Source organism: Globicephala melas, chromosome 3 (assembly GCF_963455315.2).
Source record: "Globicephala melas chromosome 3, mGloMel1.2, whole genome shotgun sequence".
Classification (NCBI taxonomy): Eukaryota; Metazoa; Chordata; class Mammalia; order Artiodactyla; family Delphinidae; genus Globicephala; species Globicephala melas.
In genome coordinates, this window is record NC_083316.1 from 75,841,432 (window position 1) to 75,861,347 (window position 19,916).

General features: G+C 38.4%; 1 protein-coding gene and 1 long non-coding RNA gene across 16 annotated transcripts in view; one reads left to right on the forward strand and one right to left on the reverse strand.

Annotated features, from left to right (window-relative positions):
• Positions 1 to 19,916, reverse strand: part of MCTP1 (multiple C2 and transmembrane domain containing 1) — a 541,550-nt gene that overhangs the window by 5,067 nt on the left and 516,567 nt on the right. For 10 of the 15 annotated variants that reach the window (XM_060296015.2, XM_060296014.2, XM_060296016.2 and 7 more), the window contains 2 exons: positions 14,948 to 15,057; positions 10,886 to 10,995 (listed from right to left, as the gene is read on the reverse strand). The exons of 2 other annotated variants lie outside the window; for them this stretch is intronic. In XM_060296015.2, the coding sequence (XP_060151998.1) occupies positions 10,886 to 10,995; positions 14,948 to 15,057 (220 nt within the window). Of the gene's footprint in view, positions 1 to 10,885; positions 10,996 to 14,947; positions 15,058 to 19,916 lie in introns of those variants that run through there. 3 more of the 15 variants (XR_009563434.1, XR_009563430.1, XR_009563429.2) reach the window with 2 other exon arrangements.
• Positions 208 to 19,258, forward strand: LOC115847800 (uncharacterized). Its single transcript, XR_009563435.1, has 3 exons — positions 208 to 502; positions 2,197 to 2,425; positions 18,299 to 19,258. It is a non-coding gene; the product is annotated as an uncharacterized lncRNA (long non-coding RNA).

Sequence of the window (19,916 nt, forward strand, 5' to 3'; positions counted from 1 at the left end):
TTGTACTTCAGTGGCTTCTTCCCAGCAGGAAAGGCTTTCTATTTGGGAAACAAAAGGCACCTGGCCTATCTTGCCTTTCCCCTCAGTGTTACAGTACTTAGAAGCTTTGCTTTAATGTTTCAACTATGATGAAACTTGTCTCCCTACATTTTGGATTGGGATTGTTTTTAAGGCAAGAAATCTGACTTACTGGTTCCCCCATTTCAAAAGATACTTTTTTTTTTCAGTGGTGGGGAGGTGTTGTTATTATGCAAACTAACCAGGGTTTTTGCCTTTTCTGTTTTAATTTCAAAATGACCTGGAATTTGGAAGGGTTTACCACCAGCTTTAAAAAACTAAAAAGCTTTGAAGATGGCGACATATAAGGATCCCAAACACATCTCTTCCCACCAACATGCTGGATCTACAGCTACATATGGAACAGCTACCTCTGAAAATAACCTACAAATTGGCTGAGTGAGTCTACACACTGGCCATCGTGAGAAGGCCCACATCGAAGCAGGTAAGAGAGGCAGGGACACAACCACACCATAAACCCCACCCCTAGCCTGAGAACCCACAATCAGGAGGGACTTCTCTCTGAGCAGTGAGGGTTTGAACCCCAAATCAGGCTTCCCCAACTTTTAAGAATTGCACCTGGAGAGATGAGCCCCCAAAACATCAAGATTTTTTTTTCTTTTTCTAGGTTTGAGAAATAATTGACATACAAGTTTAAGGTATACAGCATGATGGTTTGATGTACACATATAGTGAAATGATTACCACAGTAGGTTTAGCTAATATCCATCATCTTGTATAGATAAAAGAAAAAAATTTTTTTCTCTTTTTCTGTGAGTTTGGGCTTTTATTTTTGCTTTTTTTTTTTTTTTCCAATTCCACATATAAGTGAAATCATACAGTGTTTGTTTTTCTCTGACTTATTTCACTAACATGACACCTTCAAGGGCCATTCATGTTGTTGTAAATGGCAGGATTTCCTTGTTTTTTTATGGCTGAATAATATTTCATTGTATACCACTTCTTTATCCATTCATCCATCAGTGGACACTTAGATTGTTTCCATGTCTTGGTTATTGTAAATAATGCTGCTATGAACATGGGGGTGCAGATATCTTTTGGAGTTAGTCTTTTTGTTTCCCTTGGATAAATTCCCAGAAGTGTAATTGCTGGATCATATGGTAGTTCTATATTTATTTAATTTTTTTAAGGCCTCTCCATACTGTTCTCCATAGTGGCTGTACCAATTTACATTCCCACCAAGAGTGTACAAGGGTTCCCTTTCCTCTGCATCCATACCAGCATTTGTTATCTTTTTGATGATAGCCACTCTAACAAGCATGAGGTGCTATCTCATTGTGGTTTTAATTTGCATTTCCCTAGTGACTAGGGTTATTGAGCATCTTTTCATGGATCTGTTGGCTATTCGTATATCATTGGAAAAATGTCTATTCAGGTCCCTTGCCCATTTTTATTTTTTTGTTGTTATTGTATGAGTTCTTTATATATGTTGGATATTAGCCCCTTATCAGATATATGGTTTGCAAATATTTTTTCCCATTCTGTAGATTGTCTTTTCACTTTGTTAATGTTTTGTTTTTTTTTTTTTTGCTATGCAGAAGCTTTTTGGCTTGATACAGTCCCACTCGTTTATTTTGTTTTTGTGTTTTAGGTGTGATTTTCAAGAAATCATTACCAAGACCCATGTCAAAGAACTTTCTAAAAAATGTTTTCTTCTAGAAGTTTCATGGTTTCAGGTCTTAAAATCCATTTCAAGTTATTTTTTGTGACTGGTGTAACATAGGGGTCAAGTTTCATTCTTTTGCATGTGACTATCCAGTTTTCCTAGCACCATTTATTGAAAAGACTATCTTTTCTCATTGAGTATTCTCGGCTCCCTGGTCAAATATTAATTTACCATATATGCTTGGATTTATTTCTGGGCTCTCAATTCTGTTCTATTAGTCTATTTGTCTCAAAACATCTAGCTTCAGAAACCAACTTGTGTGTTCAGACTCACCCTCCCCAGGGCCCAGCATGGATGCAGCTGATCCAGGGGCAACCCGATTTTGTGTGGGAAAGGATCATTTGCTTGTCATGAGGGGAAGGCATCTGATGTGAAACATATTCAGGGGCCTACCTGGGTACTCTTCAGGGACAGAGACTGGCAACCACCATCTTTTTTTTCTTTTCTGGCAGGAACCATCTCTCCCCGACTGCCTCAGTCCAGCCATTTGGTACCATCTTCATGCTCTCCCTCTGCCATGTTCCAGAGCACCAGTATCTCCCCGAAAGGAGCTTTCACACACATCTGGTGCCTGAGGTTTTACATCTATGAGGCAGTTCAAGATGGTGACCTAGGACGATCGTGAACTCACCTCTTCCCATGGACACACCAACTCTACAGCTACGTATGGAACAATTTCCGGTAAAAAAAAAAACACAAAAAACACCCCCTGAAAACTAGCTGAGCACCTCCTTCATGTGGGGCAAATGAGAAAAAGGCTATATTCAAGTGGATAGGAGATGCTGAGAATCTCACCATAAACCCCACCCCCAGTGCAGCTACCCACCATCAGGAGGAAACTCACAAACCCGGAGCTTCTCCCTGAGTAGCCAAGAGTTTGTACACCACGTAAGGCACCTCAGCTTTTAAGACCTGCACCTGAGAGTTGAGCCCTCAAGGCATCTGGCTTTGAAAGTCAATGGGCTTGCATCCATGAGACCCAACGTGCTGTGGTGAAAGGAGAATGGCTCTTAAAGAGCTCGTGAGCACTCACTCACCCCAGGGCCCAGCACAGAGGCAGCTGTTTGAAAGGTGCCCAGGTTTTAAGTGAAGAAAATTCATTTCCTAATCTTAAAAAGTTGGCCAGAGAGGCAGGGGCCTGCTGGGATACTATCTGGGGACAGAAGCTGGTGGGCCCCATTTTTGAGCTCTCCCTCTACTGCGCTTCAGAGCACCAGTGTCTCCTGAAGGGAAGCTTTTACCCACGTCTCATGTTCTGGGTTTTGTGGCTGCCACCAGGGGGTACCCCTTGATTGCTTGGCTCTGGAGGCCAGGGGACTGGTGCTTCTGGGTCCCCTGGAGCTATAACATTCGAGAGACAGTTCTTGGCAGGCTACCACCCCCCAGGGCACTGGACAGACAGCAGACTGAAACACACCCCAGTCTTTCCAAGAAAGAGCCCAATTTGCTTGTCCAGGAGCTTTGGCCTGAGGGGCAGGAATCTGCTCTGGCACACTTCTAGGAGCCTATGGAAGTGTTCTCAGGGAACAGAGGCCAACGGAGGCTGATGGATGCAATCTTTGCATTCTCTCTCTGCCTTGCTCTAGCTTGCCAGTATCTCCCAGAACCTCGGCTGGTGCCCCAATTTTTGCAACTGCTCTCAGGAGACACCTCTACATTACCTAGTTCTGGTGGCCAGAGGGGCTTATGTTTGCAGGTCCCAAAGGACTGTAAACAATAGAGAAAGAGGTCTTAAACAGCTAACACCCTCAGGGCACAGCAAGAAGTAACAGACCAAGGAGCTCAATCTCTCTGTGAAATGGGCCTATAATTTTATCATGGCAGGCTTCTAATTAAACACACATCTAAGGGCCGACTGTAAACCCTTCCGGACACCTCAGAGGGGAGCTCTTACACATGGCTGGTGCCTCAGTTTTTGCAGCTGCCACCCAGGGGATGCCCCTTGACTGCCTGACTCTGGTGGTCAGGGGAGCTGGTGTTCCTGAGTCTCACAGGACTGTAACAATCAAGAGATAGTTCTCTGCAAGGTACCACCACCAGGCAGGGCACTGCACAAACAGGAGACTGAAACACACCCCAGTCTTTCTATGAAAGAGGCCTATTTGCTTGTCCTGGAGCTTTGGCCTCAGGGGCAGCTTTCAGGTTTGGCACACATCTAGGGACGTATGCAGGTGCTCTCAGGGGACACAGGCCAGGGAATGCTATCTTTGCACTCTCCCTCTGCTTCACCACAGCTCATCAGTATCTCCCAGAAAGGAGCTTATAAACTCATCCAAAGCCCTGATTTTTGTGACTGTCACCCAGGGGACACCTCCAGATCATCTGTCTCTGGTGGCCAGCTGGGCTTACACTTGCATTCCCACTGTATATATCTGCATAATTTAAAAGCTGCTGCCTAAGGGAATGATTTTCAATTAGCCTGAATCTAGGTGCTGCCTGAGATCCTCCTGTTTGAGACACTGACAGGTCTTCACACATCCTCAACTATGAGGGCTATTAAAAATAAAATAGGCTTGGACTTCCCTGGTGGCACAGTGGTTAAGAATCCGCCTGCCAATGCAGGGGACATGGGTTCGAGCCCTAGTCCGGGAAGATCCCACATGCCACAGGGCAACTAAGCCTGTGCGCCACAACTACTGAGCCTGCACTCTAGAGCCCATGAGCCACAACTATTGAGCCCGTGTGCCACAACTATTGAAGCCCGCACGCCCTAGAGCCTGTGTTCTGCAACAAGAGAAGCCACTGCTCTCTGCAACTAGAGAAAGCCTGCACGCAGCAACGAAGACCCAACACAGCCAAAAATAAATAAAAAATAGAATAGGCTGCTTGGACAATCACAAAGGTTTGGGAGACAACTAAGAGCTAAGGCAAGGTTGAATGATAAGGTTCATCTCCTATGCAAGAGCACTACTTCAAGACTGGGAGAGGTGGCTCTTTCATCTAATGCATAGAAACCAAGATTCAAGCAAAATGAGGAAAATGTTTCAAATGAAAGAACAAGATAAACCTCAGAGAAAAAAACCTTAATGAAATGGAGATGTTATTTCCCTGATAAGGAGTTCAAAGTCATGCTCATAAATATGCTCACCAAACTCAGGAGGGTATGGATGAACAAAGTGAGAAGTTCAACCAAGAGATAGAACATATAAGTACCAAACAGAAGTCACAGAGCTGAAGAATAAAATAATTGAACTGAAAAATACACTAGAGGAATGCAACAGCAGACTAGATGAAGAAGAAGAAAGGATCATAGAAAATCAGAGGAGCAAAAAGAAAAAAATGACAAAAAGTGAAGATGGCTTAAGGGACTCATGGGGACAACATCAAGTGTACTAACATTTGCATTATAAGGAGTCCCAGCAGGGGAAGAGAGAGAGAAAGGGGCAGAAAATGTATTTTAAGAAATAATGGCTGAAAACTTCCTTAATCTGGGGAAGAAAACAGATCCAGAAAGCCCAGGGAGTTCCAAATAAGAGAAACCCAAAGAAACCCACATCAAGACATATAATTAAAATGTGAAAAGTTAAGGACAAGAGTCATAAAAGCATCAAGAGATTAACAACTTGTTATGTACAAGAGACCCCCCAAAAGACTATAAGCAGATTTTTGAGGAGAAACTTTGAAGACTAGAAAGGAATGGCATAATATATTCAAAGTGCTAAAAGAAAAAAGACTTCCAAGCAAGAATACGCTACTCAGCTAAGTTATCCTTCAGAACTGAAAAAGAGAATTTTCCAGACAAGCAAAAGCTAAAAGAGTTTATCATTACTAAACTGCCTTATGACAAATGTTAAAGGGACTTCTTTAAGCCAAAAGAAAGTGTGCTGTAAGTAGAAAGAAAACACATGCAAGTACAAATGTCACTAGTAAAGGTAAATATATACTAAACATAGTGGCTTAATCATTTATAAAGCTAGTATGAAGATTATACAACAAATATAGTAAAAATAACTATAACTACAATATTTAGTTAAGGGATACACAACAATAAAAAGGTGTAAAATGTAACATATAAAACAGGGAAATAGAGTAAAAATTTAGAACTTTCAAATGCATTCAAACTTAAGTTCTTGGGACTTCCCTGATGGCACAGTGGTTAAGAATCCTCCTGCCAATGCAGGGGACATGGGTTCAAGCCCTGGTCCAGGAAGATCCCACATGCCACGGAGCAGCTAAGCCCATGTGCCTAGAGCCCATGCTCCACAACAAAGAGAAGCCACCACAATGAGAAGCCCATGTGCTGCAACGAAGAGTAGCCCCCACTTGCCACAACTAGAGAGAAAGCCCACGTGCAGCAACGAAGACCCAATGCAGCTAAAAAAAAAAATTTTTTTTTAAAAATTAAGTTCTTGTACATAAGCCTCGTGGTAACCACAAAATAAGAAAGCAAGAGAAGAAGAAAAGAACAGAGGAACTACAAAACAGCCAGAAAACAATTAACAAAATGGCAGTAAGTACATACCTATCAATAATTACTTTAATGTAAATGAACTAAATTTTCCAGTCAAAATACATAAAGTGGCTGAATGGATTAAAAAAAAAAAAAAAGCAAGACCCTTCTGTATTGCTGCCTATGAGAGATTAAGTCAGGTGTAAGGACACACACAGACTAAACATGAAGGGATAGAAAAAGATATTCCATGCAAATGGAGCTGAAAGAATGCAGGGGAAGCTATACTTATATAAGACAAATAGATTTTAAAACAATGCAAATTGGAAAGGAAGAAGTAAAACTCACTATTTGCAGATGGCATGGTTTTTTATATATAGAAAATTCTAAAGACTCCACCAAAAAACTGTTAGAACTAATAAATGAATTCAGTAAAGTTGCAGGATACAAAATCAATACACAAAAATCTGTTGCATTTCTATACACTAACAATGTAGTATCAGAAAGAGAAATTAAAACAATCCCATCAAAAAGAATAAAATACTTAGTAACAAATTTAACCCATAAGATGAAAGACCTGTACACTGAAAACTGTAAGACACTGAGGAAAGAAATTGAAGAAGACAAATAAATGGAAAGGTATTCCCTGCTCAAGGATTAAAAGAATTGATATTGTTAAAATGTTCATACTACCCACAGCCATCTTCAGTTTCAATACAATCCCTTTCAAAATTCCAATGGCATTTTTAACAGAAATAGAAAAAAATCCCAAAATTTGTATGGAACCACAAAAGACCCTGAATTGCAAAGCAATACTAAAACAGAAGAACAAACCTGGAGCCATCATGCTCCCTAATTTCAAACTATATTACAAACCTATAGTTATTAAAACAAACAGTATGGTATTGGCATAAAAACAGATGACATAGATCAATAGAAGAGAATAGAGAGCCCAGAAATAAGCCCATGTATATATGGTCAATTAATTTTTTTTTATAAATTTATTTTTGGCTGCATTGGGTCTTTGTTGCTGTGCATGGCTTTCTTTGTTGCTGTGCATTTGTGGTGAGCAGGGGCTACTTTTATTACAGTGTGTGGGCTTCTCATTGCAGTGGCTTTTCTTGTTGCGGAGCACAGGCTCTAGGTGCGTGGGCTCTAGAGTACAGGCTCAGTGGTTGCGGCACACAGGCTTAGTTGCTCCGCGGCATGTGGGATCATCCCGGACCAGGGCTCAAACCTGTGTCTCCTGCATTGGCAGGCGGATTCTTAACCACTGCACCACCAGGGAAGTCCCTGGTCAATTAATTTACAACAAAGGAGCCAAGCGTATACAATGGGGAAAGGACGGTCTCCTCATGAAATGATGTTGGGAAAATTGGACTGGCACAAGCAAAAGAATGAAGCTGGACCATTATCTTATACCGCTTACAAAAATTATTACTCAAAACGGACTAAATCTTGAATGTTAAGACCTGAAACCACGAAACTCCTAGAAGAAACTATAGGTGATAACAAAAGTAAAAATAAGTGGGACTGCGTCAAACTAAAAAGCTTCTGCACAGCAAAGAAAACCATCAACAAAATGAAAAGGCAACCTACAGAATGGGAGAAAATATTTGCAAATCATATCTGATAAGGGGCTAATATCCAAAATATATTAAAAACTTATACAACTCAACTGTCAAAAACAATTAAAAAATGGGCAGAGGATCTGAATAGACATTTTTCCAAAGAAGACAGATGGCCAACGGATACATGAAAAGATGCTCAATATCACTAATCATCAGGGAAATGCAAATCCAAACCACAATGAGATATCACCTCACACCTGTCAGAATAGCTGTATCATCAAAAAGTCTATAAATAACAAATGTTGGGGAGGGTGTGGAGAAAAGGGACCCCTTGTGAACTGCTGGTGGGAATGTAAGTCGGTACAACCACTACAGAAAAAGGTATGGAGGTTCCTCAAAAAATTAAAAATAAAACTACCACTATGTTCCTGTAATTTCACTTCTGGGTATTTATCTGAAGAAAACAAAAACACTAATTCAAAAATACATGTGCACCCCCATGTTCATTCAGCATTATTTATAATAGCAAAGACATGGAACCAACCTAAGTGTCCGTTGACGGGTGAATGGGTAAAAATGTTGTGGTATACATATGCACAGTGGAATATTATTCAGCCATAAAAAAGTTTGAAATCTTCCCATTTGTGATAACATGCATTGACCTCAAGGGCATTCATTATACTAAGTGAAATACGTCAGACAGAGAAAGACACATACTGCATATGATTTCACTTATATGTGGAATCCTTAAATAAAAACAAAAATCAAGCTCATAGATACAGAGAACAGCCTGGTGGTTACCAGAGGCGGAGGAGTGGGAGGTGGGTAAGGGAGTCAAAAGGTACAAATTTCCAGCAATAAAATGTCATGGGGATCTAATGTACAGCATGGTGACTATAGTTAATAATACTGTATTGCACATTTGAAAGTGGCTAAAAGAGTAGATCTTAAAAGTTCTCATCACAAGAAAGAATGTTTCCATTTCTATATTTCTGGCATTGAGATTTATAAAAACCAATTTTCCTTTTAAATTGTAAGAAATTTAAATTTAAGGCTTGCAAAAGATGCTACTGTGATTGACTTGGATCACTTCTTGGATTAAAATGGCCAAGAACCATTAAAAATGAGCCAAACCTACCCATGCTAAATTATTCAACAGTGAATCCTCTGTGCTACCTGAAGAGCAAATGTGGATGAGGGGCAAATACAGATGAATTTGGAGCTATTATACAAAAAAAAAAAAAAAAAAACGCAAATTTAATGAGGTAGAAATGTCAAAACAATGTATAAAACTAGAAGTACCTATTCTACATATTCTATGGAATAATGTAGAATTTCAATTGGATAAGTCTACTGTTTTAAATTTATATTGTACTTAATAAATTACCAAGCATATTCACATAAAAATACATAAATAAACAGCTTTTTATGAAATCAGAGTGGTAAAAACTGGGTCACAAACTGGAGCATCTTGGCTCTTCAGGGAGTTGAGCACAATAAACCAATGCAATTATGATTTGGTCCCTGTCTCCCCATGTGAGACTCATGTCTTAAATTTCTATTTAATATTTCAGCAATCACCTACCACTAAAGGAATACTGTTTTGTTTTATTTTATTTGATGAAACAAGAGACCCAAACACATTCTCTGCAAATTACGTTTAAGACAGCTTGCCAGTGAGGCCAACCCAGATTACACAGCCAGATGTCTGCCGTGGGCTCCAGTTTCTGAGAACCTGGGGAAAGGAAACCCGAAGTTCCCCACCTATCACAACTGAGATGGCAGGTCTGACCCTAAGTAGGTTAGAGGTAATAAACTGCCACACCTAACGCCCTACCAATAAAACAGCAGCCGTTTTAAATATCAGAGGAAGGAATGAAAGAGCATACAATAGCGACGCAAGAACATGGTGGAAATGCCTCTTCCCTTGTCTAATGAAAGCACTGTCTTAGTTGAAACTGCTTCTTTAAATTATAGAAATTAAGGCAGGAAAACATAATCACCCTTCCCTTCACCCTCCACTCCCTACCCAAGAGGTAAATGTAAGGATAGTGATGATAGGGGCAAGAGGGCTTGCTGAAGATATGACAAGATATGCCAAAAAGAATAGCGAGGTAAGGATTTGTAAACTGGAGGGCTTGGAGACATCAGATCCTTTTTCATTTTATTCCAGGATATTTCTTTAAAAGCCTTAAGAGAACAAAACATTCCTTTTCATCTTTTTGCTTTCAGTGTAAGCACATGTGTTCTGAAATTAAAACCCATTTTGGTTCTTGGCATTTTGTATAAGTTTAGCAATCTCGGGTGTATGCAGTCCAGGGGCAAGTAGAGAATTCTACTCCTACCCAGTCTTGTTTATATATGTATATATGTATATATACATATATATATATATATATATGTATATATACATATATATATATATATATAATTAATTAATGTAGTTTTATATGTTAGTTGATCTTGGAGACTGAAAATTAAGTTTTCCAAACAAAGAATTGTGTCAGATAAGAGAAAGAAAAAAAACCCAAAAAACCCCCAAACTATGAAGAATGCTGAAAGTACCACCTAAGTATAGTCTAGGTACATAGGAACTGTTAGCATGAAGCATAATTGCATTAGAAATTAGGACCCCCAAATATCACCTTTAAAGTGGGTTTTTACAGAAGCATTCTTGTTTAGTACACATAAAGCAGGGTTTTTTGTTCCCAAGCAGCCTGCCAATGCCAAGGACCCTTTTCCTGCTTCCTTAAAGGTGACCTCTTAAACAGGCAGCCATATATAGTACCATGTTTACGGACATTTCCGTAAGATGAAGTACACAGCACAAAAGCATATTGTCCTAAATGCACCATATGGATCAAAATGCCTCTGTTTATGTATAAATGGTGGAAATAAATCAGAGTGATATCTAGACAAAGCTACACTTTGATATATGAAGAATCTGCACAACTACATGTTTATAGTATGATGGAGCCTATGGTGCCAGATAAGAAAAATGCATTTGCAGATAGACCTAAATCTTTATACTCTTGTGATTTTTAACTGACCTGTCTCTTTTCATCATGGAGTAGCTTCATGACCATAAATATAGGGAACTACTGACAGTATAACTCATCCCTTAAAAATAGTTTTTTCTTAGCAGCTGTGACAGTTAAAAAAAAAAAAGGCTTTACTTACCCCAGACAAGGACAATGTATCTCAGCGGAATGAAGTACAGGATGACTGTGAACACACAGAGGGCTACAATGGCCAGCCAGCTTAAGAATGGGATGGTCCAGTTGAAAGTACTGAATGAGAAATTAATACATCAGCAATCTGAGCACTTCATACTTTTTTCAAACAAAGATGAAAATAAATGTGATTCTGATTCAAAATCTGGACTAAGGATCTAGTAAAGACTGTATTTCTCACTGGAATAGATTCCAATTGTAATAGGCTATCAGAAGATACAGGTTAGTCATAATCTGCTCAACTTCATGAACACAGGGCCCAGGTAAAGGGTGTTGACACCAACCTCTTCAGATTGTCCCAGGTGACTTAAGGGTCTAAGGTCATCACACTACTTGGGTGACTCCCCATGGTTTAAAAATCTTTTTCTACTTCTAAAACTAGTACTGAATCTTGTTTTCTCCAAATTTTCATAGAGGAGAATGCCCCTGGGCCTACCATTCTTTCTTCTATGAACTCTCACACAAGATTAACCACATTGGAAATAAAATGTTGCCAACGATTGTCCATAGATCTAAATCTTACATGGTTGTGTAAATCTTCAGAACTTTAGAAATCCTTAGAGGAATACTCACTTCCCACTTCAGTTATGTTTCAAATGGAATTAGAAGTCAGGAAGAGGGAATTGTGTAAAAATTCACCTGCCATCATAGCCCTCTTCCCAGAAATACATAATTAAGAAATAAAGTCAACATTACCTACTATTCTCCCTACCTTGTTGATAGCAAAGGAGAACATGGCACATGATAGATTTGTTGGGAAGACCAAAAAGGGAGTATAAGCTGGAAAAGGGTGGGTTATAACAGGGCCTGGCTGATGGCTCTGCAGTGTTTCCACACTGCTGGTGACTAATAATGTAGAGGGTCAGGGAAGGAAGCAAGACGGAGTACTGACAATGATATAACATCAGAACAAAGAACAAAAATGGGATCAATGAACAGAAGGACAGGAAGTTACAAAAGAGACAGTACTAAGATGGGAAGGACTTTAATGAGACAAAAAGAAAGATCAAGACAGAAGGCAAATGGAACGTGGAAAAACTGGGATATTTTTAGGCTTTTTGTGTAGAACATCTATTGTGAGTCTGGTAGTTTCTAAGAGAGAGTGACAAAATTATAAAGTAAACAGAAACATTCCACGGAGCCTTCGAGGTTGGGTATATAATCATATCTCCATTTATAGGCATACCATTGCCTTGAAGTTCAGCCTCCAAAGAGGAACTAACATATCTTGCTGAGTGACTCTTTAGCATAATTTAATGAAAAAAAAAAAAACCAAAGAAGGTAGCGAATCCGTGTTCAAAGCCTAGATTCTGCTATGTGACTTTAGGTGGTAAACCTCTCTAAGCGTCAACCTTCCCGGTTATAAAATGGGGACAGCTTTTATTGTATCCAGGAAGACTGGTAGTGATGGCAACATGTTTATGTGAATCAAGATGAAGTTATTAGAGCCATTCAACTCTAGGAGTCTATAAAGTATGGCATTTCTTCTTATCAAGCAGTGAGAAGGGCCCCAAGACACTTCAAGAAAATATGAAATTGTACATGATATGGATAAATGTCAGTGTTTTTTATTTCTTCTAATTTCCCAGTAATGGATGCTATGCTCACTTGGGCTGGGTTTTTCCAGGGAAGTTTTTGATCCAATAAAGGATGTTTCTCAAGAGATTTTCTCATGTACTGCCCTTCAGCCTAACACTTAAGAGTTATTCCTTAGCTTTGTGGCATATGGCTTGCTTTTTGTCTTTCTCTAGGTCAAATTCCTAAAAATGTTTTTTTTCTAGTAAGAAAGCCAAAGTTGGATCAATCTGGTTGTCTTGTTTTTAGTAACTCTTGGGGTCTGGCTTTGCTGTCGTGTTTTTTTATCTCCTATGGCCAGAGTGAGTCCTATAACTGTCACCAGGCAAAGAATCTTGCCTTCCCTCCTTCACTGACACCTGTAGTTCCCTTGCTTCTGCCCGCTTGTGGAGAGAACAGAAGGCTGAGGGTCTGTTTGCTCTCCTGTGGCTCAGCTCCGAGCCATCTATCACACCACTCTATGTGTGAGGGCACTGGCTCTTCACGCAGAAAACCCTCCCTCTGGGCACCCTCACTGAAGAACACCCTGTGTTCTTACTCCTCTTGGAAGGAAAAATGGCAAGGAATACCAGTGTAGCTTTTTTCCCAGGGGGAAAAAAGACTGCCCTTTTCTTTTTCCACAGTGCATTGTGGAATCTATATCTAGAATATGATCTTAAGAGATGCAATTCAAGAAAGTTCTGGAATGATTTAGTAACAAGATGTGGTAATTATGGAGGCTTTCATTTTGTACTTAAAGATTGCTTCTGTATCTGCTTTCTGGATAGATCCATTTTATCCCGCGTGACCCCAGGGGAGCTTCTCTCTTATAGTATTTGAAAGATTACTGTGCCGAAAAGATAGCTCCTACAAGACTCACTAGATCCTATGCGGTGTTCCTGTACCTCAGCCTATACCTGCACCTCTGTCTATACCTTGGAAAGTTCACAAAATCCAGTTTTCCCCAAGCCTGGTCCACAGCCAGGATCTGGTCATTTCGTTCAACTGGCCATGGTCTTTTCCAGCCAAGCACCTGTCTGAGTCTCCTAACACCCAGAGTTACAAAGAAGCCTCTCCCCTTCAGGCATTCACAATCCTGACCTTAGAGTTGACCCAGGGTCTTCTGATATAAATGAGATGTTTCTGTCAGGTAATCAATACACAGTGTACCTCAGAGAAAGGACAATACTCAATAGGGAAATGCCCCATTTAGGACTTCACACTCTGCTTCTGCAGATAGGTTGTGGAGAACAAGGAAACATGCTTAGAGATGTAAATAACATGGAGAAGAAGAAAAGAGAAAAGATGTGGAAATCAGTCTTTAGAAGTCTGATACTGAATGTTGCTTAGAGGCACATTTGGGAGTGAGAAGGAGGCTGTTCTGTCTAATATGATACGAGAAAGTGGAAACTCAGCACCTATGCATATGTGGAAATGTGTTAAACAAAAAATTATACAAAATAAAATGCATTATGCCTTGAAACATGAAAGGCACCAGATGAATGACTCACACCTTTAGTTTAAATAATTTACTCCTTTCAATTTCTATGTATGCCCAAGGATCCAAATCTGCAGAACACTTTTGGTTATGAATAATAAACAATGAATAGATATATAAAACGAGGAAAATGTAGGCTTATCCAGATATACAGCACCCCTTCTTGAATAGATCATTTAGAAATCATTATGTAGGCCAATTTTCACATAGTTTAGTCGGTACGGGGCCTTAGAATATTTTTTACTAATAACTAATTATAAATCCACCTTACCATTTTTATAATTAAACAGTTGGTTTAAAAAATATATTAATAAATAAAACTATTTGAAGTAAAATGCAAGTAATATGTTTCTTAATTTTACATCAGCTCTCAATGAAGCTCTATTTCCTTGTTTAAAAAATTGTTTTTTAAATTATAAAAATTATGTATATTTTCTAAATGAGAAAGCATTAGTTTATTTCATCTATAATTATGATCTCAGCTATTTAAATATACAAAATTGAAAGCATATTTTTGCAGGGTGCTATATATAGTATGATTTTTTTAAATTTAACTTTATTGAAGAAATTATAACTCGACCAATAATAAACTGCAGGTGTGTCTTGATTACCTGAAATCCTCATTTAACTTGGTTTATTTTTTTTCTATCACAATTTCATATTCTGTGTAAGAACAAAGTCTCACTGTGAAAATGTGCTAAAATTTAGGACGGTGTTATTTCTTCAAAGCTACAAGTATGACTTCTTTCCAACCAATATGTTCTAAATTTCAAGGAGGAAATTGACAGAACTTTCATAAAACCAAAGACAGGCAGAAACAAAGTAAATAATGATAAAACTGAGCAATAGATCACCCAGGAGTGTCCCCTGCCAGAAAGAATGTGGCAGTTCACCCTCTGAGAAACAAATGGACACTGTCCCACAGAACACCAGGGCTCACATGTCAGCATCACTCACTTCTTTATCCTTTCGCCAAAGGAAGCAACTTCATCTAGGATGTTCTGGACACTGATACATACTTCCTGGATGGCATAGATTTTATTTATAAATCCCTTTTTTTCGCTGTCCTAAAACCCAATAAAAAAGAGAGAGAGATTCTATATGAGTAAAGGTATCCTTGAGGGCTTGAATTCTTTTAATTGTCCCACTCTTACATTTTTAAACTTAAATGAACTTCATTTTTGCATATATATAAATGGATACGTGAAGCCCATGAAATGTTTAGGATATGAAAGGAGGTAGAGGAGGAAGAGTACTCAGCATTATGGAGCTGTGCTAGTATAAGGGTGGCTGCAAAGCACAAGACTCAGATTCTGTTGCTCTTGCCCTGGAGAACAGAAACATTCCAGCCAGGGGGAGGGGAGGTATAAAGAGATCAGGTCTCAGAATGACCAAATGCGGAATCTGTGCTGACCCTGGACCTACCATGACGCGATACTCAGCAAACCCAGTTTCTTGGCCCCAGCACCCATACACCTAAGTTTGGTCTTGGCTCCAGATATTTTAATAGAAGGGAATGCTGGGTGCAAATGAGAAGACCTGTGAGCAATGAAAACTGCAAAAAAAATGTTAAATAAAAAAAATAACAAGGTCAACTGAAATCCAGTAAGTGGCCACCTCTAAACAGCACCTTAGGTAGATCAGATACACAGTTAGCCTGGCCCCGCCTCTTACGAATAATAGTCACATACTTCATGCTCTATTAGTCAGGGTTCTAACTAAACATCCCCCGCCCCACACTTTGTACTTAATTCTTCATTTTAAAACTTGTGCTAGATTTAAGCAAAGCTGGTGTGTGCTCCAGGGAATGGATGGGTGAGGACTAAGCATAAAGCGCCCAGAGAGTGGTGTGAGCCTGGGAGAAATGGGCACATTTTGTAATTTTAGACCCAGAGGAAGAAACAGTGGTGCCCTTTCACGATAGAAAATTCTGCTTAGTAGCCTGGCATCACAGGCACTTGCCTAGGCTGTTTGGTGGAGACCATCCAACCCATGACTCCATTCCTCCATGCCAGCTTGAATCTCTATGGAAATGTAGATCCAATTTCATTACTTTAACTTCTTTTGAACACTTGCACACTGTGCCAGAACACTTGAGACCTCATGTGGCAGTCAGTGCTTGCTGAAAGCAGCCAGGAAGCTAGAATAATAATGTCGTCATGTTGCACATTTACATACTGACTTTCATTTTAGAAGAGTCTAAAGCACTTTGCACTGTGAACACTTGGCTGGGGCTGGCATCCTGCCACCTTAGAAACTGAGGGCAAGCGAATGACAGGTGTGTGGGCAGCCTCCAAGGACAACAGGGTACAGTGGGACTGAGGACACGGATGCCAGTTTTATAACATGATCTTTAGATACCAGTTACTTAGAGCCCTCATTTTAAATTTAATTCCCATGGGAGATATTGTCTACATTATTCATCTCACTTATACCAAAACGGACTGTAAGGCAATGAGGTAGATGAAATGCATAAGGCTCAGAGTACAGAGAACAATTACACACTCTCGGAGTCCCCACTGTCTTCAAAAGTTGCCCTTCACATGTCATTACAGACATGGGTGCATCAATTTCTTGTCTTTTTTCCCTCCCCAGTAATAAAATGCACTCATTTCACCTATGTAATTGTACATTTTACAATAAAATGGATAACCAGTGGCTCCTTCTAGTTCCTTTCATAATTACAAAATTGGTCTGCTCTAATAATCTCCACAGCCTTCAATGTTCTCTCTCAAGCACCGGCTAAGTTCATTTTGTCTATGAAGTAAAGTGCTCTTACAAACTATTTTTCTACATGCAGAATAAATCAAGTTGGAGACAAAGCATGCAGATTATACAATGAAAGTTCACTGAGAATAATATCGTACCAGTTTGAAATTATGAGGTGAAAAATATTTCTTTCACAATAGCAATAAAATATATAAAACACTTAGCCATACCTTAACAAGAAATGTACAGAATCTATATTAAGAAATTAGAGATACTATGTTTCTGCATTGGAATACTGAATATTAAGAGAATTTTTTTTTTTTTTTTTTCGGTTGAACACAAAGGTTTAATGCAATGTCAAGCAAATCCTATTGTGTTTGGAGTGGAGTGAAATGGGGAGAACTTGATCAAGTGTTTTTAAAATTTATTTGGAAGAATAAATGAATACCTATAGCCAAGTAATGTTTGCAAAAGAGAAATAATGAGAAAACATTTATTGTACCAGATATTTAAGTAATTAAAATATGAAAGATAAGCATTGAAAGAGAGATCATTGTATGATAAAGCACCATCATAAATCTATCATAAAGAAGGAAGTATTACGTTACTGGGTAATTGTTTTAACTATTTGGGGAAAATTATATTAAATTCTGCCTTAATAAATTCTCAAACTTATTTGTGACAGCTCAAATCTACCCCAGCATCTACCTCAAACTGAGGTACCCCAAATATATACTATATTAATTTAAAAGCAAAAAGCTAAAAATGAATTATAAAAACAGAAAAAGATAGGTGATTTATTTACTGACCTTGGAATAGGAAAGAACTTTCTGAACATACAAGCAGTAGAGAAAATCACAAAGAAAAATAACTGGTAGTAAAAGGTAAATAACATTAAAAACTTATATCAAAATTTATCATAAATTTAAAAGGCTAAGTGGGAAAAAAATTGCAACAAATATGACAAATGAAGGGATGGGATTACCAATATAGTCAATGAACATCTGAAACAATTTTCATTGCAGTTTTGTTTATAATAACAAAAAGAAAAATCACTAACATGGTGGGTAGAATTAATTATGTTACATACAAATGATAGACTATTAGGAAATCACAAAATATTGCTTAAAGACAGTGAAAATACTTATGATCTAATAGAAACTGAAAAGAATGGGAAGTAAATGTGATATGGAGTATAATTCTAACTTATTTTTGAAATGAGTAGGATGGAAATAGATGAAGGGAATGTGTCAAAATCTTAAAGATAATGGATGTTTACCTTCCTCATACCTTCCTGTAATATTCAAATTCTTTGCAATTAATATATTTTACTTTTATAATCAGGATGATCCCCTGATTTTCTCCAATATCATTGTTAAAGTAACATGGATAGAAGACATAAATGAATCAGTATTCACTGGGCATGATTTTACACGGTTTATCTATTTCTTCTTAATGTATGTTTTTGTATTCTAAATTATCTTTAGAAAGAAGTAGAATGTAAATAGATACTCATTAAGCACCATAAAGTGCTTTTCACACAGCTCATTCAATCCTCACAACCACCCTACAACACAGATATTTTTCTCCACTGTACAGGAGAGAAAACTGAGGCTCACGGAAAAGTGACACAGCTTGGATTAGGATTACAACCAGCCAACTCGAGTCTGTTCTCTGCACAATATACTATGTGACCTTCCCACTCTACCCAGGAAGATTTCAGTTCCTACCCAGGATCCCTGTGAGATAAACAAGAAGAAAAGACTTGCGAACGTTTAGAAATTTGTTATCGCAAACACCATGATCAGCAAGAAAATGAAATCCAGAAAGTTGATTCAAAAATGGGAAGTGGAAGATGTGTTAGAAACCACCAGATTTAATGTTAATAATGTCATGTGCATATATTAAATATGGGATCTTCATTAGTAACATGTCATTTCAGGTATCTACAAAGACTATTTTTAGTAGATTCTTTAAATCCAAGTACTGATGTTGATTATTGGCTCAAGAGTTTTTAAAAATCTGCTCACTTTTAATTTTCATTCTTTCTTCTGCACTCCCACCCTGCGCCCACTCCCCTCACCCCTGGCCACCACAGTCCAAAATAAAACAGTCTGGAGTGCTGGCAAAGTTTTCAAGTGCTTTGGGATAAAATTTTTATCTTAACATCTCTTTCATCAAATTCTATATTCCTCCACTGTGGTCTCCAACCAATGAAGTAATTACTGTTTATATACAGTATATGACCCAAAACTGCAATGGGTAGTGGAATTGCTCTGTGTTGCATTCCAATATTTCACACTTTTTTCACTAATGTTCAATACTTTATTAGTAGAGAATAAATTGGTACATTTCTTTTATTGTCGTTTTTGCTTTCCTTTATAAACCAGCTTGGATGAAAGAAATATCATAGGGTAGTTAATCATACAAAGGCTTGGTAGTGACAGTGTTTTTTTTTAATGCATTATGAAGGTTTCTTTTGAAGATGTAAAAAGAAAATTACCCATAAAAAAGAACTATAACTATAAATCTGAAAATGTGAGATTTATATTGTGCAAGTTTTTCTAATAATTCCATATGATTTCTTAAAATCTTGTTATTTTAAATAGTCCACAAAATATCAATAACTGCACACTTGAAATACAGTGATTCTTTCATATCACCTATTTTACTATCCTGTTTCTCAACAGAAAGTTAACTAGATTTTTCCAAAGAAATATCTACTTCCTAGCTGTGAGATATTTAGGAAACTCTTAAAGACGTGAAGGATCAATATACACTCCTTACATATTTGGGGAATCCTGTTCATTGACTTTCAAACCAAAATGACAAGTGCTCCCATTCACTGATTCGTTCCAAATGGGAACGAGAAGCCAATGTGATAGGTGTCAGGGTATGTGTACTGTGGGGTTGGGGTCTTCGTGCATCCAGCTGCATCCTGCCACAGTCACTGATGCCAAAGAGGTCACTGTCAGCCCTGCTGACATCATAGAAAATGAATCTCTTGGACACCTGTGCTGTATCGATCACAGCAGGTATACAGAACATGTTTGCTCAAAATATTGATGTTACAAAATTAACGTTATTTCACTTTCTTTCTAGGTTGAGAGTGTCTTAAGAGTGTTAAGGGAGAGAGCTATTAAGTCTTACATCAGGATGAGCATAAAACGGAACTGTCCCAGGAAACCAGAGCATATGTTCACCTTACTGAGGATTT